General features: G+C 39.8%; 1 protein-coding gene across 3 annotated transcripts in view; it reads right to left on the reverse strand.

Annotated features, from left to right (window-relative positions):
- Positions 1–17,091, reverse strand: part of ksr1a (kinase suppressor of ras 1a) — a 42,588-nt gene extending 25,497 nt beyond the window's left edge. For all 3 annotated transcript variants that reach the window (XM_052117165.1, XM_052117164.1, XM_052117166.1), the window contains exons 1-2: positions 16,716–17,091; positions 861–1,001 (exon numbers count right to left, since the gene is read on the reverse strand). In XM_052117165.1, the coding sequence (XP_051973125.1) occupies positions 861–1,001; positions 16,716–16,898 (324 nt within the window). In that variant the 5' untranslated portion in view covers positions 16,899–17,091. The remainder of the gene's footprint in view (positions 1–860; positions 1,002–16,715) is intronic.
- Between the last annotated feature and the right edge of the window lie 9,238 nt (positions 17,092–26,329).

The raw sequence follows: 26,329 nt of genomic DNA on the forward strand, positions 1-26,329 counted from the left end.
AAATATCTATGGTATGGAATGTTTTTTCATTGTTGCGTTTTTTTGTCATTTTTGTCATTTTGTGGCAATTTTCTGTTCACTACATTTGAATTTACATGTAAGAAATGTGTAAAAATGTACATGCAAATGTGAATTTTCTGTTTACATGTAACGCATTGCTACAAAAATACATTCACTGTATACATACAAATGTACATATTCTTTTTATGTGTACTACAGTATTGTACATATTGACTTTTCCCAGCAAGACAAAACTGACATTCTTGTATAGTACAGAAAACAGTCAGTGTCAACATAAAAGTAGAACAAAAATGAAATTTGTATATAACAAACATTTCCAGGGTTGACAAACATCTAAACATTTTGAACAGTACGGCTCACAGGATACAAAAAACAAAACAGCATTGCCAATTTACTGACACAACAACTAGGTTTTGAAGCAATAATTCAAAGTAATGGGTGAGTTACCACATTTTGCAGACATGCAATAGAGTTGAGATCATGTCCCATAGAACATTTGTGACAGTTGCACTTACAATTTAGAGAATGTTAAGACCGTTTAAAAAAATGAGCCAAAGCGATTGAGAACAACTGTAAAAACAGGATTCATTTTCTTTATACAAAATGGAATTTCATTATTTTCTCCTTTTGATTGTGGAGTGAAATATGACCTAGACAACATGACCCATGATAATAAGGCTTACATACATCAGGTGTAATTATCCTGTCCTGGATATTTACAGGCAGATCAATGTGTTACATTCAAGTGGATATGTATTCAAACTGAAATTAATTTAACTGAAAAGATACACAGCATTATGATTCTCTCTCTTCCAAACACACACGCATACAAACATTACCTCTATGAGCTCAGGTCTGATGCTGATAATGCGTAACCAGTCCTCCAGCCGTGGGTAACTGTCCAGGGAAGCTGGCCGCTCTGTGTCTGGCACCTTCTGCTTACACTGCAATTGTTTACAGATGTACTTCATGAGCTTCACCTGCAGGGGGAAGCAGAGCACACAGCACATGAGGGAGGGGCGTCAGAGGGTGCAGAGCTTGAGAGTGGCCTCAGCAGGTTTCGGGACAACACAAACAGCTGTTTGAACAAGGATTTATAAAGAACAAGGCACAAAAATGTTACATGAACATGATGATTTCTGTAGACGATGCAAATCGACAGTGCATTCAAGGTATACTGTACATTTTTATCAGTAAGTGCATTCCCTGGGAATCGAACCCACGAACTTGGTGTTATTAGCATCAATGTTATTAAAGCAGACATAAACAAACACACACTCGCGTTTGGTTGTCTATGATGGTGTGGACTTTTTATATTGACTTCTATTGTTTTTATTCTGTGCTAATTATATTTTCTGTCCCCTACCCATAAAACGAACCCTCTCAGAAACCTTTCTGCCTTTTCACTTTTTATTATGGTACTATTTAATATGTTTATTAGGCTATTTTCCTCAAGGGGACCGTTGGCTGGGCCTCACAATGTAGGTGATTTTAGATTTTACCATGTCTGCACAGTGTAGGCACAATCTGAAAACACACACACATACACACACACACACACACACACTGTATTCAATTTAGATTTAATTGCAAGCCAAAAGAGACAATCCCCCTAAATATATGTATGTGTGAAATCTCAAAGGAGGCATGTTCTCTCTGGATGTAATGCAGAATGCATGTCTTTACAGTAGGTAAACAAATCAAAGTCACTAACATGTTGAAATCGTTGCATTTTGTCTCTCTCCCACTCTCTTTTTGTGCTCCCCTTCAGCAAACAGGGCTGTCACCTATAAATAACTGTTATTATATGGAAGGAAGCTGCAGACCTTCTCATGGGGGCGACTTCACTGCTGGCATGGCAACGGAGTGTCATCGGAACATTGTGTTGACGGTGGGAGCGTTCTGACATCACAGCTTCGCGAGACTCAGAGTTCACACCGAGGCTACGACGGCAGTCCATCTCGTCAAATGGCCATTGCGTCTGTTCCCTGCTGCTTGTGGCGGCTAACACCATTGCAGAGTTCTCCCAGGACTGAAAGATATTTCCCAATCCACACTGTAGGTATAGTTTTGAATAATAAACATAGTGGGAAACATTCCCAAATCCTTAAGGTATAGCCCTAACCCTTTAATAAACAAACTGCACTAGCTAACGCAGGAGGAATTTTACAGGTTGGTGCAGAATGCTGACCAAAGCATCATGTGAAAGACCCGCCTCAAATTCACCAATACGTTAAAATATGACAGCAATGACTTTATTTCTACCATGGAACACAAAAGGAGATGTTGAGCAGATGTTTGCTTCAGTAACCATTCACTTTTATTTCATCTGTTTTCCATACAATGAAAGTGTATGGTGACTGAGGCTGTCATTCTGCCTAATGTCATACAGGTTTTTTTCATGCTGCACAGACACCTCAGCAGAACAGAATCACTGATGACGCAAAGAGACAGAAAGAAGGGAGGAGAAGGGGGAGAACGAGAGAGGGCGAGAAAGAAAGAGGGGGTCGGGTGAGAGGAGGGCTCACCTGCTGTGACAGTTCAGGGCAGTGGCTCACTGACGCACAGAAGAGGACCATTACCATGAGGCCGATGGCCATAAAACAAGTCATCCTTTCACAAGACCCCCAAGCCATGCCCCATCCCACTGCTGCCGCCTGCAATCACTGCTTTAATGAGAACATCACACTTATACACGTGAACAGCAGCAGCCAGACACACTTCATCCCTCTTATCTTCTTTACAAGAGCCACAGTTACCTCAAAATATGAACAAAGAATATATAAGTGATTTCTATATTCCCAAAGTGATCCCTGCATTGCCAAGCTGATCTTTACATAATCAAACTAAACCAAAAATACTCAAGCTGATATGTTCACATGTTGATCCTAAAATTATGAAATTGATCCCGATATACCCATCTGATATGATCCCTAAATACTTAAAGGTATCACAGCATACTCAAACTGATTCCCACATACCCTGTTGATGAACACCAATTCTCACATACCCAAAATGTGTGGGCACATCCTCGGAAAAGAGGTAGGCCGATAGATTTTACTTATAATGATAACTAAATTGGTGGATAAGGCCGATAACCAATTAATCAGCTGATAGTTTTTAAAGTCGATTGAATGTAAAAAAAAATTACTAAATTATAATGGTCACAGACTTAGAGACTACTAGAGTGCAAAATGAATAAAATTCCAGAATTAGTTTCCTTTTCAACCAAAATCCCATTAATAACCAAAAAAAAGCGGACAATTTGGTGCAATATGTGGGACTTTAACTGTAAACAAGCTCAAAATACATAATGGACTCTTATTTTGAAATGACAGAGACTTATATAGCTCGTTTAAATTTTCTATATTTAAGTATTTACCAAATTAAGCATTTTATAGCATGTATATATATATATATATATATATATATATATATATATATATATATATATATATATATATATATATATTTACCAGATGAAGAGTTTGTATTTACTGTATATTTCACCAGTTGAGGTTTAATGAGTAATAAGGTTTATTATAATTCACAAGATATGAAGTTGGAGACACAATGTACGGTATGTGCTTAGGGCTGAAATGATTAGTCGACATTATCGACAACATTGGCAATAAAATTATGTTGTAGACAAAAATGTTCATTGTAGAATAGTCGTTTGATCTCATTTAATGTAACGTGATCACATTAAATTCTAATGATGTGTGCGAGAGGAGCGCCGCAGCTTGTGCCTAATTGAGGAGAGGAAGAACACACAGTTCACAGATGCAAACCAAACTTTCCAGACAGCTTAAGGTGATATTGATCGCAAAGTATAAAGAATTATACAAAAATACAAAATGGTCCAATTATCTTTAAAAGTTGAGATCCATGCAATACATTTTCATTGATTTAAGTCTCTTTTAATAGCCGTTCATTAATTTACAGTCAGATTAACTCAAGCATACAGCATGGTGTTTGTTATACATAATGTAAACTCAATGTATACAAGAATGTAAAAAAATGTGTAATAAATATGTCAACTTGCATATATTTAAAGGGGAAATAATACATTATGAGATATATTAACTTCATCAAACATAATAAATATAAAGAATTTAACACAGACTCCTACAGCATGTACATATGGGTTTGGTGAAACTTGGCTGAGAGTTTGGGCAGTTCTGGTTTGCGTTGCTATATATTTTATAACTCATCTGAATTATGGGGTGCGTTCCATTCAGAAGTGATCATCCCTATTACCTATTTCCTTAAAAACTTAATTGGTCAAAACTTACACACAAGCCCTTTAATCTGCTTTAAGATGCACTGTTTCTTGTGTGCTTGCTTTCGTTCTTTCTTTCCTTTACTGTAAGACCTGTAAAAACTTCAAGCATTTAAAACTACTTTAAACATTCAGACAAGGTTTAGTCAACCCAACATTATAGTGTGTCTTCATAAACTTAAAATTTTTAGGTCAGTATTTTTGTACCAAACAATATAAAATATCAATATCTTCTTTTTCCCAGCCACCTAAGCCCAGTTATTTTTTGTAATATTGGGGAGAAGTGCTTATAGCAATGAACAGTATAATAAATGTTTTTGTTCAACAGCACTTTTCATACAAAGCATGAAGCTATAAAGCCTAAAGTATGAAATAATAATCAGAAAATTCTAATTTCAAATTTTTAAAAGATGCTCAATTCCTTTTATTTATAAACAGGAAGGCAAAAGGGCCCCCAGTCCTCCTGTAAGTGGGCTGGGGGCCCTAATAGTCACAGGGCCTATTGAGGGGGTCTTGTATAAGCTGACAGCTGTGGGGCCCCTGGGCCCATTCCGTATTATATGCTCGGCGTTATATCTTAAATGTATCCTTTATTAAAGTTGCTCATGCAAAAAGTACAAACTCCAAAACTGGCTTTTCTGTGTGGTCAGCGCCTCTTCTATGAGTCGTGTGTGAAGTGTCCCGATCTAAGGGGGAGAGATTGAAACTTCACCTGGCTGATAAACAATCTGGCGTGAGAGGCTCGTGACATATTGAATCAAAAAAAAAATATATATATATATATATATGTGTGTGTGTGTTGCGGTGTGTATCTTATCATGAAAGAAATCAGTCGCGATGTATTGAATCATAATATTTGTTCTGCGGTGTGTATTTTATAATGAAGAAAACTGGTGATACGCAAGCTCTACTAAGAAGAGGGAGGTTTTTTTTTAAGTTAAAGATGGATCGAACAAGAATGGATAGTCTTCGCCCATAATATAGTGCAACACAATATGTTTTTGATTTGTTGCTGTTTTGGATTGTTTTCCAATATAAATATATAAAACTCCTTTAAAACAATGTACATTTACTATATGACGAGCTATACTGCAGAAAAAAAAGCATCTTAAAAGCAACATAAGATATTTAGACTTGCATTCAGAGAATGATATTTTACTGAATTAAACTTAATAAAATGTATTTTTTCCTTTAATTCAGTGAATGTCATTTAGAGATATTTTTAAAAGATTATTTTATCCTCTTTATTCTTAGTAGGCATGTTTAATACAACCTTTTAAGTCAAGGCACAAGCTGAATAGTTGATTAAGAGCTAATGATTAACTGTTGCAATAATCGCCTCAATAGTCGAATAATCATTCTAATAATCGTTAGATTAGTCGATTATCAAAATAATCATTAGTTGTAGCACTAGTGCTGATTGGACACATTTTCATATAATCACATATTTCTTTGCATGCCCTCGCTTCAATTTAGATTACTTGATTTTCTAATCAAAATAGTGCCATCCACAGAGCAACAAGGAGGTATAATAAAACTATCGGCATAGATATTTTGCAGATAACGATAGTTCAAAGAAACTGTCAGTATAATGGATATATCGGTTAACCTCTAACTCTGACTGATCCCTACAAATTTTAAATGAGTTTTAAATCTAGTTCACAAATCGGACTGAATGCTCGGGTCGCAACAGCTCTCGATTCAACAGTACGAGTTGCTCGCAGAAGTTCTCGAGTCAACAGTACACTGAACTGAACAACTCTTTCGGAGGTGTCAGACATAATGAGAACCAATGAGCTGCTGACATTGACCATGTGTGTGATTAAGGGATGAAATGTATGTTTCAGGGGTATTTTGCTGAATAACAGAGTGTGTAACAAATAAAACATACTTGAAATATGTTTAAGACTTGATTGTATTACTGTTTTATCAATGTATGAAGATGATCCAGTCTACAATTCTCCAGTCAACAGTACACTGATCTGAGGACAGCAGTTCTCCAGTCAATGGTACACTGATCCGAGGACAGCAGTTCTCGAGTCAACGGTACACTGATCCGAGCACAGCAGTTCTCGAGTCAACGGTACACTGATCCGAGCACAGCAGTTCTCGAGTCAACGGTACACCGATCCGAGGACAGCAGTTCTCCAGTCAACGGTACACCGATCCGAGGACAGCAGTTCTCCAGTCAACGGTACACCGATCCGAGGACAGCAGTTCTCGAGTCAACGGTACACCGATCCGAGGACAGCAGTTCTCGAGTCAACGGTACACCGATCCGAGGACAGCAGTTCTCGAGTCAACGGTACACCGATCCGAGGACAGCAGTTCTCGAGTCAACGGTACACCGATCCGAGGACAGCAGTTCTCGAGTCAACGGTACACCGATCCGAGGACAGCAGTTCTCGAGTCAACGGTACACCGATCCGAGGACAGCAGTTCTCGAGTCAACGGTACACCGATCCGAGGACAGCAGTTCTCGAGTCAACGGTACACCGATCCGAGGACAGCAGTTCTCGAGTCAACGGTACACCGATCCGAGGACAGCAGTTCTAGAGTCAACGGTACACTGATCCGAGGACAGCAGTTCTCGAGTCAACGGTACACTGATCCGATCACAGTAGTTTGCGAGTCACCAGTATACTGAACTGAGAATCACCTCTTTCGGGCACATAACACTGAGACGGTACACTGAGGACAGCAGTTCTCGAGTCAATGGTACACTGATCCGATCACAGTAGTTTGCGAGTCACCAGTATACTGAACTGAGAATCACCTCTTTCGGGCACATAACACTGAGAATTGCTGATCAGTGAACAGCTGATGAGCATGCATGAACCGAAGACTTGAATGAGGATGTGAAACGTTTCTATCGAGAGATGTAAACAAATTTTTACTATTGTGCATGCAGATTATATCTGAAGTTGTGATGAGCTGGGTCATGGTTTCTGTAAAAAAGGGTGAGTTGATTAAGACTAGTTTAATCACCTTTTATGCTTTAAACATGTGTTGAACATCCACGCTTGTATACCAGTGTCAGTACTGGGTACTTTAGGGGCAAAACAACTTAAATAAAAAGTTATAATCAGCAATATACCCTTAAATATGGCTTTATTAAATGTGTTTGTGCATGTATTCTACGGCACAGGCGTTTTAGCATTATATATAGTGACGTTATTACATGATGACGTAAATGAACTGGTGAATCGTGGTAAATCTCAAACTGTTCCCCACAAAGGCACAGTCTGATCCCAACAAACTCAAACTCTAAATGATCAGAATATATTCCAAAAATCCACATATTCTGATCTCCACATATTCAAATTGATGTCCACAATCTCAGACTAATATACTTAACTCATCCTTCCATTGTCAAACTGATCCCAAATACTGCATTCTCAAACCAATCTCCTTATTTTTAACAAGATCCCTAAATATTTAAACCGATCCCGCTCACATATTCAAAATGATCACTACATTCTCAAACTGTTTCCTCAAACTATCCCCACAGAGAGTCATATTTTCCTTGCATTATTGAAATAAACATTATTACATTGGGGAATTTCTGGTTGAACTTAGCATCTGTCTTCATCTCCATTATGTGAGCCACCTGAACAGGTGGATCAGAGATTTAACAAAAACCTCTCAAGAGCCATCAGCTCACACACACTGTCTATTTATTTTCTACACATAAACACAAACCCACACTTCAGTAAGAAAGGAAAAGACCTTGGGTATGCTGTCGTGGCTGAAGCTAACAAAAAACTTGAGCACTGCAGTGAGCATCTCATAGCAGACAGCAGAACAAACACCAGCTGGGGTCGGAGGTCAAGTGCGTAGGAGGACAATAATAGAAAGCACCTTGCAGCAGGTCGGAGGTGATAAACAACCAATTAAAGCTCTGTTGCTAACAGCTAAATGCTAATTGCACAGAGGACACGGAGTACTCCACTCAATAAAGCTCAACTGCCATTCAAAAGCTTTTATCCATCGCAGTCAATATGAAAATTTGTGTCAAGTGCTTGAGGTCTGTGGTTTTTTAAACAGCTCTCAGATTTCAGCATAACAAAAAAGCTTCACACAAGCATACAAGGTCTCATTCACTGCTCACACACTGCACATTCATTCTCATTAGAAGGACCTGAACCACTCCACTAATCCAAAGATTGATTTTACAACCATTATCAAGGTGCTTCTGAACAGCTTGAACATAATGTTATTGGGTACTTGCAACAGTTTAAAACCACAGTTCCACTTTTTACTTCTAATAGTAACACAAACAAAAGAAACTATGGTATTTTGGTGGAAATTACGTGTTCCCAGTAAACAGGGAATCTTCAAGTGCATGGACTTGTTTGCTTATTTTTTTATTCTATTTTTTCGGAACCAATTTTTAACAATCAAGGATCATTATTTTGTGTGTTTAGTTGTTACAACCATAAACTACATTTGCAGAATGTTGCAAGGTGTTTTTTCATGACAATCAAATGAGAATTTAAACAGTATTTTTAATGTTTTTTTTATAATCATAAACAAAAATCACAGTTAACCCTGGTGGAAAAAACAATTCACAAGGTGGTTTTCAGAACAAAGTAACTGGTTTGTTGCTGGTCCAAAGTGATCTACCAGCTCTAACCAGCTTGGCTAAGATGGTCCATCAGGCCGAAACCAGGTCCACTAGCTGGCAGATCAGCTGATTATCCATCTCCAACAGCATGGACCATCTACTATGTATGTAAAACAAACTATATGTAAAACAGATACTGTTCAACTGGTTTTAACAGGATGTTAGCTGGATCAGATAAAACCGTGGATGATTCCTCATTACCATAGTTAGATTAATGTAACTATGGTTAAAATGCAGGAACTGTGGTACATTTTCAAAATGTTTAAAAGGTAATCATGGTACCACAAGAGAAGACTGACCATTTTCCATACATGTAGGCTACTCATAAGAGCTCTATAAAAACTGACTGATTGTTCGTGTCCACCATGATGACCACCATACTGGCTTGGATCCTGGTTATCTAGTCTCACAGATCAAAAGCAGATAAAACACCCACTTTCATGTTATTTTGTTGGTTTGTCACTGTGAAAATTGATTTTAAGGCTCACCCAAAGCAAGACAGAGATGAACAGGATGATTCTCTGCTGTTGGTGTGAAAGTGAAGGCAGGCAGCAATAGCGTAAAGCCTGCAGAGACACACCAACTCCACATCAACAGCCTGTTATACTCACACCAACTTCTCATCTTTACCTAGAAGACCCTAACCCTGCTAGATGCTTTATTTGGATTCTTTATGAAAATCAGAGCTGTAAAACGCTTAAGGAATTTAAAGGAATAGTTGAGCCAAAAATTTAAATTCTGTCATTAATTACTCACCTTCATGTCATTCTGAAAATATGGCACACACAACATATGGGCCACTTACATGGTAAATTTATGGTGATATTTAAATTTCATATGATCACTTTAGGAGCTCAACTGCTCTAGTCCCCTTTCACTTCCATTGTATGGAAGAGCAGCTTGGACATTCTGCAAAATATACCCTACTATACTCTATACTATACTTTTCAATGTAAATATTTGACATAGAATGCACTTACAATAAGCAATTGCATGTAAAAAAAAAAAAATAGCTGAGCTGAGGATATTCACTACCTTTTTAAGATTTTATTAATTTCCATGACCATTCCGGGCCTGTAAATCATCAGTTTAGAATATTATATTTCCTAACATTTACAGGTTTTCCATGATCGTGGAACCCTGAAGTCATGCGGGTTTGGAATGACATGTGGATCAGTAAATATTGGCAGAATCTTTTTTTGGGGTGCAATATTCCTAAGGTTCAAAGTCTTTGTCTTTCATAATTACCATTGACCCCGACCTAATGCAGCTACTGCAGTTTATTTAAAATCAGCAATAGGACAATATATCTCTGGTTAAACGTTTTGGGAAAGCTCTTTTCTATTTCTGACTGATCCAGGTCCTGAGCTAGAGCTGCTGTCGCTGCAAGCACACGGCAAACACACACATGCACAAACATCACAGATAACAATACACTGGTGAAAATGACGTCTGGTTTCCTAGCAACTACACTCCTGGGTCGTCAGCAACATGTTTTCTTTTTTTTTTTTCAGAATGGGATTTTCCCACAGACAGAAAACAAAACATGGTGAAAACTAGACATCTTTACACGGCATGATGGCACAGCAGTCTGTAGATGTAAACTATACAACATCTGCATCCAGAAGAGTTACAATAACTCTAAGAATCTTATTGAAGAATATCTAAGGCAGCCTGTTCCCACACTGTAACACATTCCCAGAAACACACTAAAATGCAGACAAACAAATCTTGCTCAAGACAAAATCACTTCAAAGTCACTACATATGTAAATAAAAACAGTGTGCAGCCTTTTCACAAGTCAACCAAAACATCTTTCTTTAATGATTTAATTGTTATGGTAACACTGGTGGTAATTTAGGAGGGTGTCACACCTGCTTGACTACAGATCAGGGTAAACATGGGAACATGGCTGTCATGACAACAGCTCAGTGAGGTCAGCATGTGTGATTGGCAGCCAAAGGGCAGGATAACACCCAGCTACCCAGAGACACCATATTTATTGGTGTAAATCAAGACCCCAATTCAAGTCCACAAATATTAGCTATGAAGTAATGCTCATGATCAACATCAATTAGCATTTCTCCATGCAATTTCACCTGTTAGCCTGCTGTAATGTGCTTAACACCAATCTCCTCAGCTCTTCTTATGAGCTGCCCACAGGCATCAACTTCCTGCAGGACGCACAGTTTAATTCTGACCTCATACAAACACCAGCACTACTTTTTTTGTCAACGGAACCCCTATAACCTAAATTACTTACTTAAAGTACTCCCCAAGATTTCAGCAATGTTCTAACATTTCAATATATATAATGAACAAGGGAGCCTGGGGCATATTGACGCTGACAACCACCCCTGGAGTTGCGAGTTTGAATCCAGGGTGTGCTGAGTGACTCCAACCAGGTATCCAAAGCAACCAAATTTGCCCGGTTGCTAGGGAGGGTAGAGTTACATGGGGTAACCTCCTCGTGGTCGCAATTAGTGGTTCTAGCTCTCATTGGGGTGTGTGGTAAGTTGTGCGTGGATCGCGGAGAGTAGCATGAGCCTCCCGTGCTGTGAGTCTCCGTGGTCTCAAGCACAACGAGCCACGTGATAAGATGCACAGATTGACTGTCTCAGAAGCGTTGGCAACTGAGATTTGTCCTCCGCTACCAGGATTGAGGTGAGCAACCATGCCACCATGATGACCTACTAAGTAGTGGGAATTGGGCATTCCAAATTGGGAGAACAGGGATAAAATAAATAAATAAATAAATAAATATATATATATATATATATATATATATATATATATATATATATATATATATATATACACACACAATATAGACGATCAGAAAATCTGTTTAAATTACTCTATTAGCATATCAGAAACGACAACCTAGGATTCTACAATTGTTGTGTTGCACACTTTCTGTCAATTATGATTTTCATCGTAAATGTGCAGCCCTATTTATACTTTTAATTATTTTATATATTATACAGTATACAATGACTATCCGCTCACTGAGCACTTTATTAGGTACACTTGTTTATTCATGCGATTATCTAATCAGTGCAACGCATAAAATCAAGCAGATATGGGTCAGCATCTTCAGTTAATGTTCACATCAACCATCAGAATGGGGAAAAAATGGGATCAGTGATTTTGACTGTGGCATGATTGCTGCTGCCAAATGGGCTGGTTTAATATTTCTGCATCTGCTGATCTCCTGGGATTTTCACACAGTTTACTCAGAATGGTGCCAAAAACAAAAAACATCCAGCGAGCGGCAGTTCTGCAGATAAAAATACCTTGTTGATGAGAGAGGCCAACTGAGAATGGCCAGACTGGTTCGAGCTGAGAGAAAGGCTACAGTAACCACTTTGTACAATTGTAGTGAGCAGAATAGAATCTCAGAATGCAAAACACTTTGAACATTGAGGCAGATTGGCTAGAAAAGCAGAAGACCATGTTGGGCACTTTATTAGGACCATAGTGTTCCTAATAAAGTGCTCAGTGAATGTATATGACAGCAAAGTGTGAAGAACTGATAACTTGGCCATCAAGGAACGTTATTTGACTAAACATAACATAAACATTATCTTATCATCTATTGGATATTTTATGATTGCCATGATGACGGTTCCTCCTCAGGGCATTGTGACACAGCTCTGATGTGCTGCTGAACATCTAGGAAAGAGTACCGCACTAAGACAGCCAACGAGTAATGATGGAACATCTCTTACCTGCTCTGCTTGGCTGAATCTGTCACCCCCCTCCCCAGCTCCAGTCTATTGGGAGCCGTCAAACAGACGCAAGATGATTGGCTGGCACTCTCCCTCTCCTCTTCCGTCCCCTCTCCCCTCTGCTCATGCTCTTCACGTCATTATTTTCTTATTTAACAACCAACCCTGAAAACGCGTAGGGAGGAAGACATCTAAATATAGCCACAGCCACGACAGCAAACGACACAAATGCACAGCAAAACTCAAACATCACTGCGGGGGGGGGGACCCAGACTGATGAGGTTCTTAAACAGCTGACCAGTCTCCCAGTACAGGCACCCTCTGGTGCAAAGCTTGCAGACGATCCGAGTATCTTTATTATCGTCAACACACTAATTTATCCAGAGAAACATTGAAGATCTCCACAAATATATGCAGGTCACGGCGTTCCTGAGACAGCATCTCAGAGTCATATCATGCTGTCAGAATAGAACATCACAGTCCATCAAAATCTTCACAATGAAAAGATATGAGGAGACATATGAATCTCACTCTAGTGGACACACGCACTCCGAGACCAGCTGGCAAAACAGCTCTGGTGAAAGACTAATATTCTCAAGTCCTGAAAAAAGACATTTTTAGGGACATGTTGGGGACATGTTAAGCTAGGGACATGCTGGGTCTATGTCTGATCTATTACAAAATAATGATCATTTTGGTCATAAAAAAATATTCCTATCAACCACTCATTGCCATAACTCTGCACCTTGCCCTAACCATAGGCTACCCTTAAAATCAGAGGGGAATGATAGGTTGATAAGACTTTTTGCTGTCATTTTAGGATTTTAGGGCTTAGGGTTACATTGTCATGGAAAACAAAGTTGTAAAATTAGATAAAACTTTACATAGAAAAGGTAAGTAAGTAATTTTATCACAAACAAACCATGTTCACAAGCATATTGTTTACTTCTTATGGCTATACTTTTTTAATTATGTTTACGGAATGGCCCTTTCACTTCCAATGTAAGTGCCTCACTTATCCCAGATTATTGCTTTTTTTTTTTTAAGAAATGTGGGACAAGCCAAAATTCATTTTTGTGGTAATCAACATTATGCTCCAAATGCTATCAATTGAGCTTAACTTGTATTGAACCTGGAATATTCCTTTAAGCTTAAACCTAACCCTAACCCCAACCCTAAAATGTATTATAAGCATACAGTGAAATCAAAATTATCCATTTACTTTCTTAATGCAAGTTCCTGGTTTTATCGGGAATAATTAACCAGAGTTCAATTTTTAACAACTTTCATTTTCTGCTGATGTCACCAAGCCCTATTTTTCAATTCCTGTTCTCTAACTAACCAGTTTTCATGATCCATGCAATTCCAAATGGATATAATCAAGTCTCATCTTTATTTCTTCTCTATGAGTATTCTGTTTCACCAGAAAAGATGTCACATTACTGAAGTAAAATGGGTTGCAAATGCTGTTTCATTTTGACTTGTTAAACCTAACCCTCAAATGCAATTGTTTTATAGAAATGTGTTTCCAGGACCAACAAGAACGCCCTACATGGGTAGGAGCTTGTTAAGCAAACAGTGACTGCTATGTTAGTAAGAAACAGACCTGCAAAAACAGAGCGAATGGTTGGGATCCCGAAAACAAGTGACGACCTACAGAATGGCAGAAACAGATGAGAGTGATAATCAATATCACCAATATCAAACAATATCACCATGCAGTCCTTCAGCCAGAGCGAGGCCGAGAATAATTATCTCCTGGCCAGAGTGGCAAGCTGTTAAAAGTAGACGTGAAGTGATGTTATAAAGAGCTTTCAGTAAGAATCTAATGTGAGTTCAAGTCTCTTGATTGCGTTGAAGTGTAGGGAAAGTGGTGAGGGTTTTTCAATGTGACCACTTCAGATCTGTTGTTCTATACAGGAATTAACAAGCACCAAGGACCTGTTATTCAGCCTGAATATTGATGGAACCCAACTGTCTATCTGAATGAAGCGCATAAGAGCATGTTCTCAGTGCATGGACCTGTTAAGTCGGGTATTTCTCAGTTGATCAGGCATCTTCTCTGAACTATAGAATGAGCAAGATGGAGCATCAAGAAAAACTAAAATTTCACCTGGGCTATGTACCTGAGAGTTTATCTTTCACGACCAAGTATACATTACAACTAATCAAAAGCATGGAAATGCAAAGATAAAAGTCCACCTCCACCTTCTATACAGGCTGTGAAGGAGACACAACCTGTAGGGTTGCAATGCAAAGAGGAAGCAGGCTCCACCATTTCTCGTAACAGAAGGGCCCAGTGATGTGTGATCTGACACAGTGAGATGTCATAGAACAGGAGTATAACTGAAGGAGCCAGTTTGCATTGTTGTACTTAAACACTCAAACTTTTGATTTTATCTTTGCTAATAAAAAATTATACCTTTGCAATAATTAAATGACCCATCATAATGGTTTAACGAATAATTTATGGTGCTTTCTAAAGCAAGCATCACTATTAATATTGCTCATACTCAGGGCTAGGGATTTGAACAAACCCCAACAGTAAGCTTTTGATGCATTACCTGTCCCGCAACATCTGTGCTATAGACTGATTACATTTCTAAGTGACTACTTGGGGTGCGCTCTTTTGAATCTTTTGAACCATAGCAACCTCATAGCAACCCAATGGTAACCACCAACAACAACCTTGCATCGAGCCACCGAACTTTATCTCTTCATAGTCATGTTGAAAACCTCAGAAACTCCTCAGAAACATCTAAAATCTCAAAAACATCTTCAATCCACTATTATTGTAGGCCATGTGTTCCCAACATTACCTAGTCCTCAAACTACAGGCCCGCTGGGGCTGTTTGCACAGGCCAGGACACGTCCATTCCATGACTATTGATTCGTCATTAATTACCCCTGCAGATGGAGCATTGGGGCACTTTACAGGTGGAGCACACATCAATATTGACACTTAAATGCCAATATTGTGGAAGTTGAGGGCGAGACACTATTGGCAAAGCATCACTCTGACTGATAGTCTAATAAAGGCTAAGATGCCTTTTGATGTCAAACATATCAGGAGGGGTTCTGGTCCTGCAGGGATGCTGTGCCCAGATGGGTTTTACACAGCATCTTAATGCCCAAAATAATTCACCTAGCCCACAGAATCAGGTCAAATAAAGCCCCCCACCAGTGTGCTTTGAAATGAATGTATACATCAATGCTCCATGCTTCCTCTTTATGGCACTTACAGAAATGCATCATGGCAATGAGTTTATACCAAAATATCTGTTACTACAATAAAAATGTAGTAACTTAGTATTAAACACCACTGTCATAAAAAAAAAAATAGACCAAACTAAATAGAAAGATTCTGAAATACTTTCTTACTAAAAATAAATTAAAATACTAGTAATACCATGTTACTTTCATTTAATGTATATATCTATATGGTACTGAATGATGTACCACTGTACATATCATATAGCATCATACAGTTGCCAAACCATGTATTACCGGAAAAAAAAAAAGGAATAATAAAGTACATTTTTGTAAGTGAAGTTTGAAGCAGATCCCATATTACTGAAACCATATACCATAATAACAGAAACTAGAACGTGATTCCATGGTACGTTTTTGCATGGGGAGTTATACCAGCCCCGCACGCTCCTATAATGCACCACAATAAACCGCTGCAGTGCAAAAAGAGAGAGAGAGAGAGAGAGAGAGAGAGAGAGAGAGAGAGAGAGAGAGAGAGAGAGAGAGAGAGAGAGAGAGAGATCTATTCTTCCTAGGGCTGTTCGATTCCAGAAATTTTTGCAATCGACTCATCAGAATCGATTCCAAGTGTCAATTCCAGGCTAATTTATTCATTACATAGGAGGGGAAAAAACGGTAGAAAATGTTAAATCTTACAATAAACAGTGCCATACAAAGCACACTAAACACTATGTATGATTAATAGTACGAATGACAAAAGATTATGTCACGCCCCTGAGCAGAAACGATTCCCAACGCTTCAGAATCGATTCTTTATGGAATCGACTCCCAGACCTGCTGTTACCTCTAAAGTGCGGATCTCTTGCTGCGTGAGATCGTTGGACACAGCACATTTGGTTCGAAGCCCTTGTAAACTGGAGATGGAGATGTCGATCATGTTTTGGATCAGTTCACACTGGTGTAGAGCGGCCATCGCTGCGCCACCGCCGCCACCGCTGTCCCTCTGTTCATCAATCTCCACCATCATCACCCCCCACTCTAACACTCTAACAACACCGGGCTCGGCGTGGATGGAGAGATGATAGCAGCTACAAATGATAATAAAATAATCCACATGCACTTCTACAGTTGCATGCCATCAGACTCCACTGAATGCCAAATGCACAATAGATAAGGTCTGTACTGGGATCCAGAATAAACAAATAAAAAGAGAGATCTGGTTCAAGGTAATCCCAAATCCAAGTGCGATGTGGAGGCAGCGCGGATGATCAGGTCGTGCGAGCTGCGCGTTCTGCGGTGCGCGTCTCTGCTGCTCACTATCTGTCAGCTGTGGGAAACAGCTACGCACTGCGCGCTGGGAAATGAAGTCCGTACGCACATGTCTTAAGGCCAATGTATTGGACATAGGTCAACTATACTAAGGTGCTGAGAGAGACAGACAGATATATAGACTGTATATATATATATATATATATATATATATATATATATATATATATATATATATATATATATATATATATATAGGTTATAAAACAGACAGACATATATACTGTATGTAGGTTAAATAATAAAACAGACAGACTACAGACTGCAATTTCCCAGACAGATAGACAGACAAACAGACAGACAGACATATAGATAGATAGATAGAGAGAGAGAGAGAGAGAGAGAGAGAGAGAGAGAGAGAGAGAGAGAGAGAGAGAGAGAGAGAGAGAGACAGCTATAGACAGACGGATGGATGGACGGACAGATAGATAGATAGATAGATAGATAGATAGATAGATAGATAGATAGATAGATAGATAGATAGATAGATAGATAGATAGATAGATAGATAGATACTGAGACAGACTGAAAGATATACTCTATATAGGTTATATACTAAACAGACAGACAGATGATAGACTGAGAGACAGATGGTAGATGGACAGACAGACAGACAGACAGAAATACTGAATATCAGGCAGGCAGGCAGACAGACAGACAGACAGATAGATAGATAGATAGTCACCCAAAACGTTGTAAGAGGAGTGACTTTACATCTTTGGTTGGCCACAGGCTTAAAAAGGTTTGTGTAAAAGGCCTAAAATCATATAGTGTTGTACAATTAAAATGGTAATTTGTGAACATTTTGTCTTGGAAATTTTTCAGTCCATAAATCTCTGACGTTTGATGTTCCTTCTCATCAAACGACTCTGCTGAGTCACTCTCCAAACCTCACCTCCTTCCATCTGCCCTCCACCTCTCTCTCTCTTTCTTTCTCTCCATCTGTCATCTATCTCTCTCACTCCATCTGTGTGCTGTAAAACACTCTTCATCCTCCTCAACACACACACCTCAGAAACAGAACATTATTCTTGGTGTCCATTTAGTTCAGTCAGAAGCTCCTCCATCCAGGCGCCTACAGTTTGGATATTGAGTTAGCCTAGTTCATTTGGTTGTGCTGTCAGCTCTTGTGAGTCGTGAATTTAATGGTACTTTACAGGAAATGGACACAGATAGACAATTTCTTGCCTTATATCCAGCAGACTGACTTATCACTCACTATGATGTAATAGGAAGGAAGATTACATGTTTATTTATCAGATGATTCATTCAAAAGTGGTTTACAAAAACACAACGATTGATCATAAATAGCCAACAATAATTTCAACATTTACCAGTAAAACAGAATGGTCCAAAATAGAGGAAACATGGTGAAGAGAAAATGATTTGTACTTTTTTAAATTAATGGTAATAGAACGTGACCTGATGTATCATTTTAGTTTAAATCTTATTTTTAAATGGTGTCTGTCTGTAGAATCTGTTTACAGAATATTGCTGTCAATTTGAGTTGTATTCCATGAAACCAATTATAACAGTAATATAATAACAGTAATCACTATTTTTACTCTTAAAGGAATGCAGATATATTGACTGACTGAATTGGAACAGAAAAGTCATTCACAGATAATAATTTCTGATTAAATATTTGTTTACTGCACAAGATTCAATGTAAACCCACATACAAACACATTCCGTAATTAATTTTACAGTACAGTCATTATACAGTATACTGCAAACTAGTGTCATATTTACTGTAAATTTACTGTGATCTGAAATACATTACATAATCTCTATCTACAGTAAGTTACTGGTATCAAACATTTTACAGTATGAAAAAAAAAATTATGTCATAATGAACTCCTATTCCTTTGAGTATTTCCTTCTAGTTTTTTTTTAACACTACCAATCTCACCTTTTAGAGTGTCAGTTGCACACCTGCTCCATCCGGATGACTACAGGAAATTCTTGAAGAAACTGGACTTTCCCGTGCTGATGGAAGAATCATTATATAAAGATGAATTCTTCCTCCCAAACCTACCCTTCTAAGACCTCTTTCCAAACAAGCATGATACATTTACAGTGTTTGATCTAGTACTATTGTAAGCAGAAAGACACAGGACTCTCAAACCCCCCCAGAAATCTAGCTGATAAACCACAGCACATTACCATTTATCCAGGTGATTTATGTGAGAAAGTTTCAGAGATCAAAGCCAAAGCAAAGACTAGAGAAGTACTACAGACACAAAGTGCACCTCTCACCTGGCTACATCTATCTCGTCGCATACTGAAACTCTATTGGTCAGCCCGAGGAATCCCTTCCCAGGATACAGCAGATGTAGATGTGTGTACAAACTTACTGACACCTCGTGTACAACTCAGGTCTGCTCTTTATTAGTATTATTCACATCTGCCTTATTTCCGCTTTTTACTAGACCTCCTACGTCATCTTCTACGTCATAAACATAATCTACATCCCCTTCTTAATGATGAGTATATATATATATATATATATATATATATATATATATGTAACAGTTAGCCCTTAGCTTTATCTGCTATATAAGTGCAGTAAAACTGGAAAACAGAGTAAAACCTAACACGTGTACCAAAATATGATACAACACTGCAAAACAGAATACAACGTTTAACATTGCAAAACAGAATACAACATTGTTCTTTTTTTTTTTTTTTTTTTTTTTTAAAAAAAAACATAGGGCTGTTGCAATAGAGGTAGAGAGAACTCTCTAAGCTTCTGTCGTGTAGTCTTTGTACCGGGGTTGGGCTTTGATATTCTTCCTGAACGGGTGACAACTACAGGTGGTTCCTGCACCTGTTCTGTTTGCGGCTGTTCGACATTAGGCTGGGGTTCTGGCAGAGATTCACTATCGGGGTTGAGTGGGGCCTCTGTTGTTGTGGGTGGGTTGTATTGTTCAGGTGTGTGTAGGAGGTGGCGCCTGTTTCTCACATATGTCGCATCTCCGGACTGGACCTGGTAGCTGTTTGGCTGCGGTGCTCTTCCTATTACCGTCGCCAATCTGTCATATCCCCTACTCGTCTGTATTCTTACTGTCTGCCCTGCTTGCAATGAAACCAAGGGTCTGGCTGATCTGTCATAATGTGTCTTTCCTCTCTGTCTTGTCCGTGTCAGAGCTGCCCGGACCTGTGTTTCTACCTTTGGCACATACATAACCTTGGTCATGGGAATGAGAGTCTTAGTGCTCGAGAAAGCAGCCGCTGGGCTGGGGAGGGCAGCCCATCTCTTGGTATGTTGCGCAAATTGAGCAGTGCTGCATATACATCTGTACCATCACGTGCACATTTTTCCAGCAGGTGTTTAGCTGAGCGTACAGCCCTCTCAGCTAGCCCATTTGATTGAGGGTAGTGGGGGCTGCTGGTGACATGGCAAATGTCCCATATGTGGGCAAATTCTTGGAACTCCCTGCTTGTGAAATATGCTGCGTTGTCAGTCATTAACTGTTGAGGAGCTCCATGGGTGGCAAAGTGGCGCTTTAACCTGGTTATGATGGTCGTGCTGGTCACGTTTGGGAGTTGGTCTATTTCAAACCAGCCGGAGTATGAGTCAACGAGCACCAGGTGTTCTTTTCCCCCACTCAAAAACGTCCAGCGGCTGTGAGAGCCCATGGCAAGTCTGGTATATAATGCAATTGAAGGGGCTCCTTTGTTTGGTGTGGTCTGAGGGCATTACAAGGAGCACACCTGGAGATTTCATGTTCAATGTCCTGGTATATGCTGGGCCAAAACATGGTTTCTCTGGCCCTGCGTTTTGTTGCTTCTAGGCCCGGGTGGCCCTGATGCAGCTGTCTGATATAATAGGGTTGCAGTGAGTGGGGAATGATGAAGCGCTGACCACGGAGCAATAGGCCATTATCAACTGTGAGTTCGTCTCTTATGGCATAGAACTGCCTGAGGTCACGTGGCAGCTTCTTTGATGAGTCAGGCCAGCCCTCCATAGCGACCTCAGATAAGCGCCTGCACAGATGGTCTGCCTGTGTTTCCTGCCTCAGTTCCACAATTCTTCTTGAGGAGAGAGCTTCCACTGTCATCACATCGTAGTCCTCACTAGTTTCAGCCCAGTCAGTGGAGGGCAGGTGTGCACGCGAGGCGCGTCTGCTAGGTATAGCTCTTTGCCTCTCTTGTAAATGACATTGAGGTTGTAGCGCTGCAGCTTAAGCATCATCCTCTGAAGGCGCAGAAGCTGAGTGTAGTGGTTTTTTAGAATAGTGATGAGAGGCTGATGATCAGTTTCGACAGTCACTGGACGGCCATATATGTAGTCGTGGAATTTCTGACAAGCGTAGACAAGGGCCAACAGCTCCTTTTCTATCTGAGCGTAGCGTGACTCAGTCTCTGTAAGTGCTCTTGAGGCAAACGCCACCGGTTTGTTGTTCTGGAGGCAGACAGCACCCAAGCCATGCTGCGAGGCATCTGCAGATAACACCACCGGCTGATGCACGTCAAAGTACTGAAGTACAGGAGGACTTGTGAGTAGTTCTTTAAGTCTGGTGAATGCTGCCATGTGGTGTTCCTGCCAACACCACTCTACATCCTGAAGCAGGAGTTGACGCTAGGGGTGCTGTGGTTTCGCTATAGCCGGGATGAATTTTGACAAATAGTTTGTCATACCCAAGAACCTTTGGACTCCATGCTTGTCTTCTGGGGTTGGCATTGAACGGACAGCATCTGTCTTTGTAGGGTCGGGCTTTATGCCCTGGTCAGTTAGAAGGTGACCCACATACGACACCTCAGACACCCAAAGCGGCACTTGTCAGGGTTAAGCTTAAGGTTTACGGCACGTATTCTGTCCATGACCTGGCGGAGGCGCAGGTCATGCTCTTCTGTTGTGCTGCCCCAGACGAGGATGTCGTCAACCACGATTGCACATGGTTGTCCTTCAAAGAGCTGCTCCATACACCTTTGGAAAACTTCACTACCCGTGGATATCCCATAAGGCATTCGGAGGAAGGCATATCGGCCTACTGGGGTCATGAAGGTTGTCAGCTTTGATGACTCCTCACTGAGTGGCACCTGCCAGAACCCACACTTAGCATCAAGGATGCTGAATACCTTGGCTCCTGGCATGTCAGCGATCACCTGTTCCACTGTTTTCATAGGATGATGTGGCCTGAGGAGGGCTTTGTTGAGGTGGACAGGGTCAATACACAGTCTTACGGCACCATCTTTTTACGTGCAGCCACCATCGACGAGACCCACTCAGTGGGCTCCTGAACTGACTTAATGACTCCCAGTTCAGTCATTCTGTGGAGTTCATTGATTATTTTGTCTTTCATTGCCAATGGCACTCGTCTGGGAGCACATATTGTAGGGTGCACAGAGGGGTCCAAGCGCATGTGATACACCACAGGCAGTTTGCCTATGGTGCTGCAGTCAAAGAGATCTTTATACTCTGTGAGCTCGGGGTCCCCTTGTTGGAGATCGTGCACATTCGGGCCAAGATGCACAAAGCCTAATTTGACGCTGTCTCTGAGGCCCAATAGAGGTTTTACATCATTGTCAACAACATGGAACTGTAGTGTCCCACATGTGAAGTTTACATTAGTGACACCTAAAGTCCTTATAATCTGACCACCATAGGCCACAAGGTTGACTACATGGCTGTGGTCGACATGAGCGCCTGGGTCGATGTGCTGGAGAACGCCTCTAGACAGTACATTGCACCGGGCTCCAGTGTCAATCTTCACCTCAAGTTGCTTCCCTGTGTTGGAAGTGGACAGGATGGTAAATATCTCTCCCTTATCAGCTGGCACCTCTACACTTTCACAGTAAAACAAATCTGCTGGTTCATATGCAGTTTGTGCATCAAGTTCACTAATTCTATGTGTCTGTCCTCCTCTGCGTATGGTGTGGGGTGCTCTGTTTGACTGAGATGGACCTTGTTCTGATCTGTTGTAGATGCGTGTTTTGCTTGATCTGCAGCATTTAGAGAAGTGATTCCACTTCCCACACGCATTGCAGCGCTTGTTGAAGGCTGGACAGCTGCTGCGGTCAGATGAATGCTGGCCACCACAGTTCGAACACGTAAAATATTGCACTGCACAAACTTCACTTTCCTTCTTTAGTTCTTTGGTACCAGCTTCTTTTTTATTTCTTTGTTTCCTTTTTCAGACTGCTCATGTAGCATGCATATTTCGATAGCTGAGTTCAAAGTTAGATTTTTTCTTTCAGCAGCTGTGTGCGGATGTTGTCATTGTGAATGCCACATACCAATCGATCTCTTAACAGTTCGTCGTGCAAAGTCCCAAATTCGCATTTTCTGGCTAGTGTCTTTAACGTGGCAACGTAGGACTGTATTGTTTCATGTGGCTTCTGGTTCGTTGAATTGAATGCATGTCTGTCCATAATTACATTCTTTACAGGCAGGCAGATTTCTTCAAATTTCTTTACCAGTACCTCTGAATCCTCCGGATCTTCCCCTCCTCGAAAGTGAACGTGTCATATTTATCTTGGGCATCGGGACCAACGAGGTTGAGAAACGTGTATGCTCGCACTTTTTCGGTTGCTGCTGAGAGACCGGCGTTGCTGTATATGCGCCATTCGCGCTTAAACTTAGTCCAATTGTCCGCAATGTTCTCGTCAAAGATGAGGGAGTCGATCTTACGAAGTCCTTGTGCCATCGTCACTTTAGGCTAACTTCTGACACCATGTAGATGTGTGTACAAACTTACTGACACCTCGTGTACAACTCAGGTCTGCTCTTTATTAGTATTATTCACATCTGCCTTATTTCCGCTTTTTACTAGACCTCCTACGTCATCTTCTACGTCATAAACATAATCTACAGCAGATTTAATTGGATTGTGGGGAATCTGATGGCAGAGATCATCCGTGTGACAGGCTTTGGGTTAGTCCCTGACAGACATGTAATTTCAGTGATATATCAGACTGTCTGAGGTGCCAAACTGTACATTTTGTGCCTTGTTCTATTTTTGTTTTTTTGTGAGATCAGATTTGAGATTATTTTTGGGACCAAGGCAAAAAGGCCACCAGACTCAGGATCTGGGAGAGGTGCATTATGGGACTTTGATGTAGACAGGCAGAGCTATAAATAAACACCCAATCTGTAGACACCAGACAAAGAGCAGGATGAGGCATTTGGACTCGTGAGCACTCACAGCCACAACTTTCTGAGCACCTGCAGTTCTTTTAGGCTGGTTCTGGGGCCCAAATTATGGCCATCTATCACAGTAATGACAAAGTTTATGTACAAAGAAAGAACCCAGGATGAACGAGCGCTGAATCAAGCACTGGTGTGTGGCTCCATCTACTGGACAGTTGATGTAATTACTGAGAAAATTTTCGCAGCCTGAGCATGATCTTGTTTGTCAAGTCAATTTGTTGTGCAAACCCGAAGGGTGCTATGAAAATAACCCGGGGCTCAGCAACGTTTCGCGGAGTTGAGGATTTTTGTTGCGGTGCCAAAAAGTGGACCTATTGCGTGTAAATGACTAACCCAGGGCTAGAACAGTGTGAAACGCGAAACACGATGACACATTCTGATCTAACTCACAGGGATAAAATAATGACCATTAAAAGAATAGTTTTAGAAATACTAAATATTTTCTCCTTTACTCACCTTGTCACTGCAAATGCGTATCACTTTAATTATTTGGTGAAACACAAAAGGAAACGCCTCAGTCACTTTTAACTTTAATTGTAAGGCAAAAAGACGCAGTGAAAGTTAATGGCGACTGATTTACTAATATGCTGCCACACAGAAATAAAGAAATGAATACGGGTTTGAAACAACACGAGGGTGAGTAAACTTTTCTTAAAGGAATGGCGTTCGAATTTGTAACCAAAATTCTAACCTTGCATTCAAAATTGAAAATGATCTAATCGTTTACTCACCCTCATGCCATCCCAGATGTGAATGACTTTTAGAAGAATATCTCAGCTCTGTAGGTCCAATGCAAGTGAATGGTGGCCAGAACTTTGAAGGTCCAAATAGCATATAAAGGCAGCATAAAAGTAATCCAGCCGACTCCAGTGGTTAAATCCATATCTTTAGAGGCAATATAATTGTGGGCAAGAAAAATATCAATATTTTGCACTCAGTACCTTTTGTCTTTGTGTCATCTTGGACTTCAAATCAAATCACTTATTGTCACATGACCATATGCACAAGCGCAACAGTGTGTGAAATGACATCATGACAGCTATGAGACATATACCAATTTACAATGAACAACATATTTACACAACACAATTTACATATATAATGTAGTGACACCTAGCTGCTTGGATGCAGCATAATTTAAAATCAATAGTTTTAAATTAGGACAATAGGACAGATACTGAGATTAGGTGAGTAGTATTCGGCTGGTCATGTGATTCTAACATGTCAGCCCCCATATGCAGACCCTCTCCATGTAGAATAAAACAGTTTTCATAAAGTTACTGATATGACTTCAGTCTTCATTTACTTTCCCACATTTCCTGCATAGTTACAATTTATGTCTTTAGGAGTTAAACTTTTTAATGAGGAAAAAATTACTAAGTGCACCTTTAAGTCCTTTTTTACTACAAATCTCAACTTTCTAGTTCACATTCTTCTTTTGTTTTTGGTGATTTACAATCCTTGTGAATATCATCACCTACTGGCCAGAGAGGTGAAAAAAAATAAAAAAAACTGTATAGTGATCTGTTTCTCACCATATTGCTCATTAAGACAATATTTACACACTGGAGTCATGTGGATTACTTCATACTTCCTTTATTTGCTTTTTGGATCTTCAAAGGTCTGGTTACCATTCACTTGCATTTTATGGACCAACAGAGCTGGGATATTCATCTAAAAATCTTTGTTTGTGTTCTACATGAGAAAGAAATTCAAACACATGTTCGATGGCATGAGGATGAGTAGATGGTAGAATTTTTACACTTTTTGAGTGAACTATCCCTTTAAACTTATTTATTTTATTTTATTATAAAATGCATTGTTCTTTTATCATTTCTAACTCTAAGTAAATTTGTACATGTGAAATGCATTTTATAAAAATACAAAAAACAGAATTTTCACTGGAATCGTTTTAAAAGTGAAAGGAGAAACGAGGATGTGTTGATTTCAAAATGTATTTTATTTACTAGCAA

The sequence above is a fragment of the Xyrauchen texanus genome, chromosome 44 (genome assembly GCF_025860055.1).
Source record: "Xyrauchen texanus isolate HMW12.3.18 chromosome 44, RBS_HiC_50CHRs, whole genome shotgun sequence".
NCBI classification, from domain to species: domain Eukaryota; kingdom Metazoa; phylum Chordata; class Actinopteri; order Cypriniformes; family Catostomidae; genus Xyrauchen; species Xyrauchen texanus.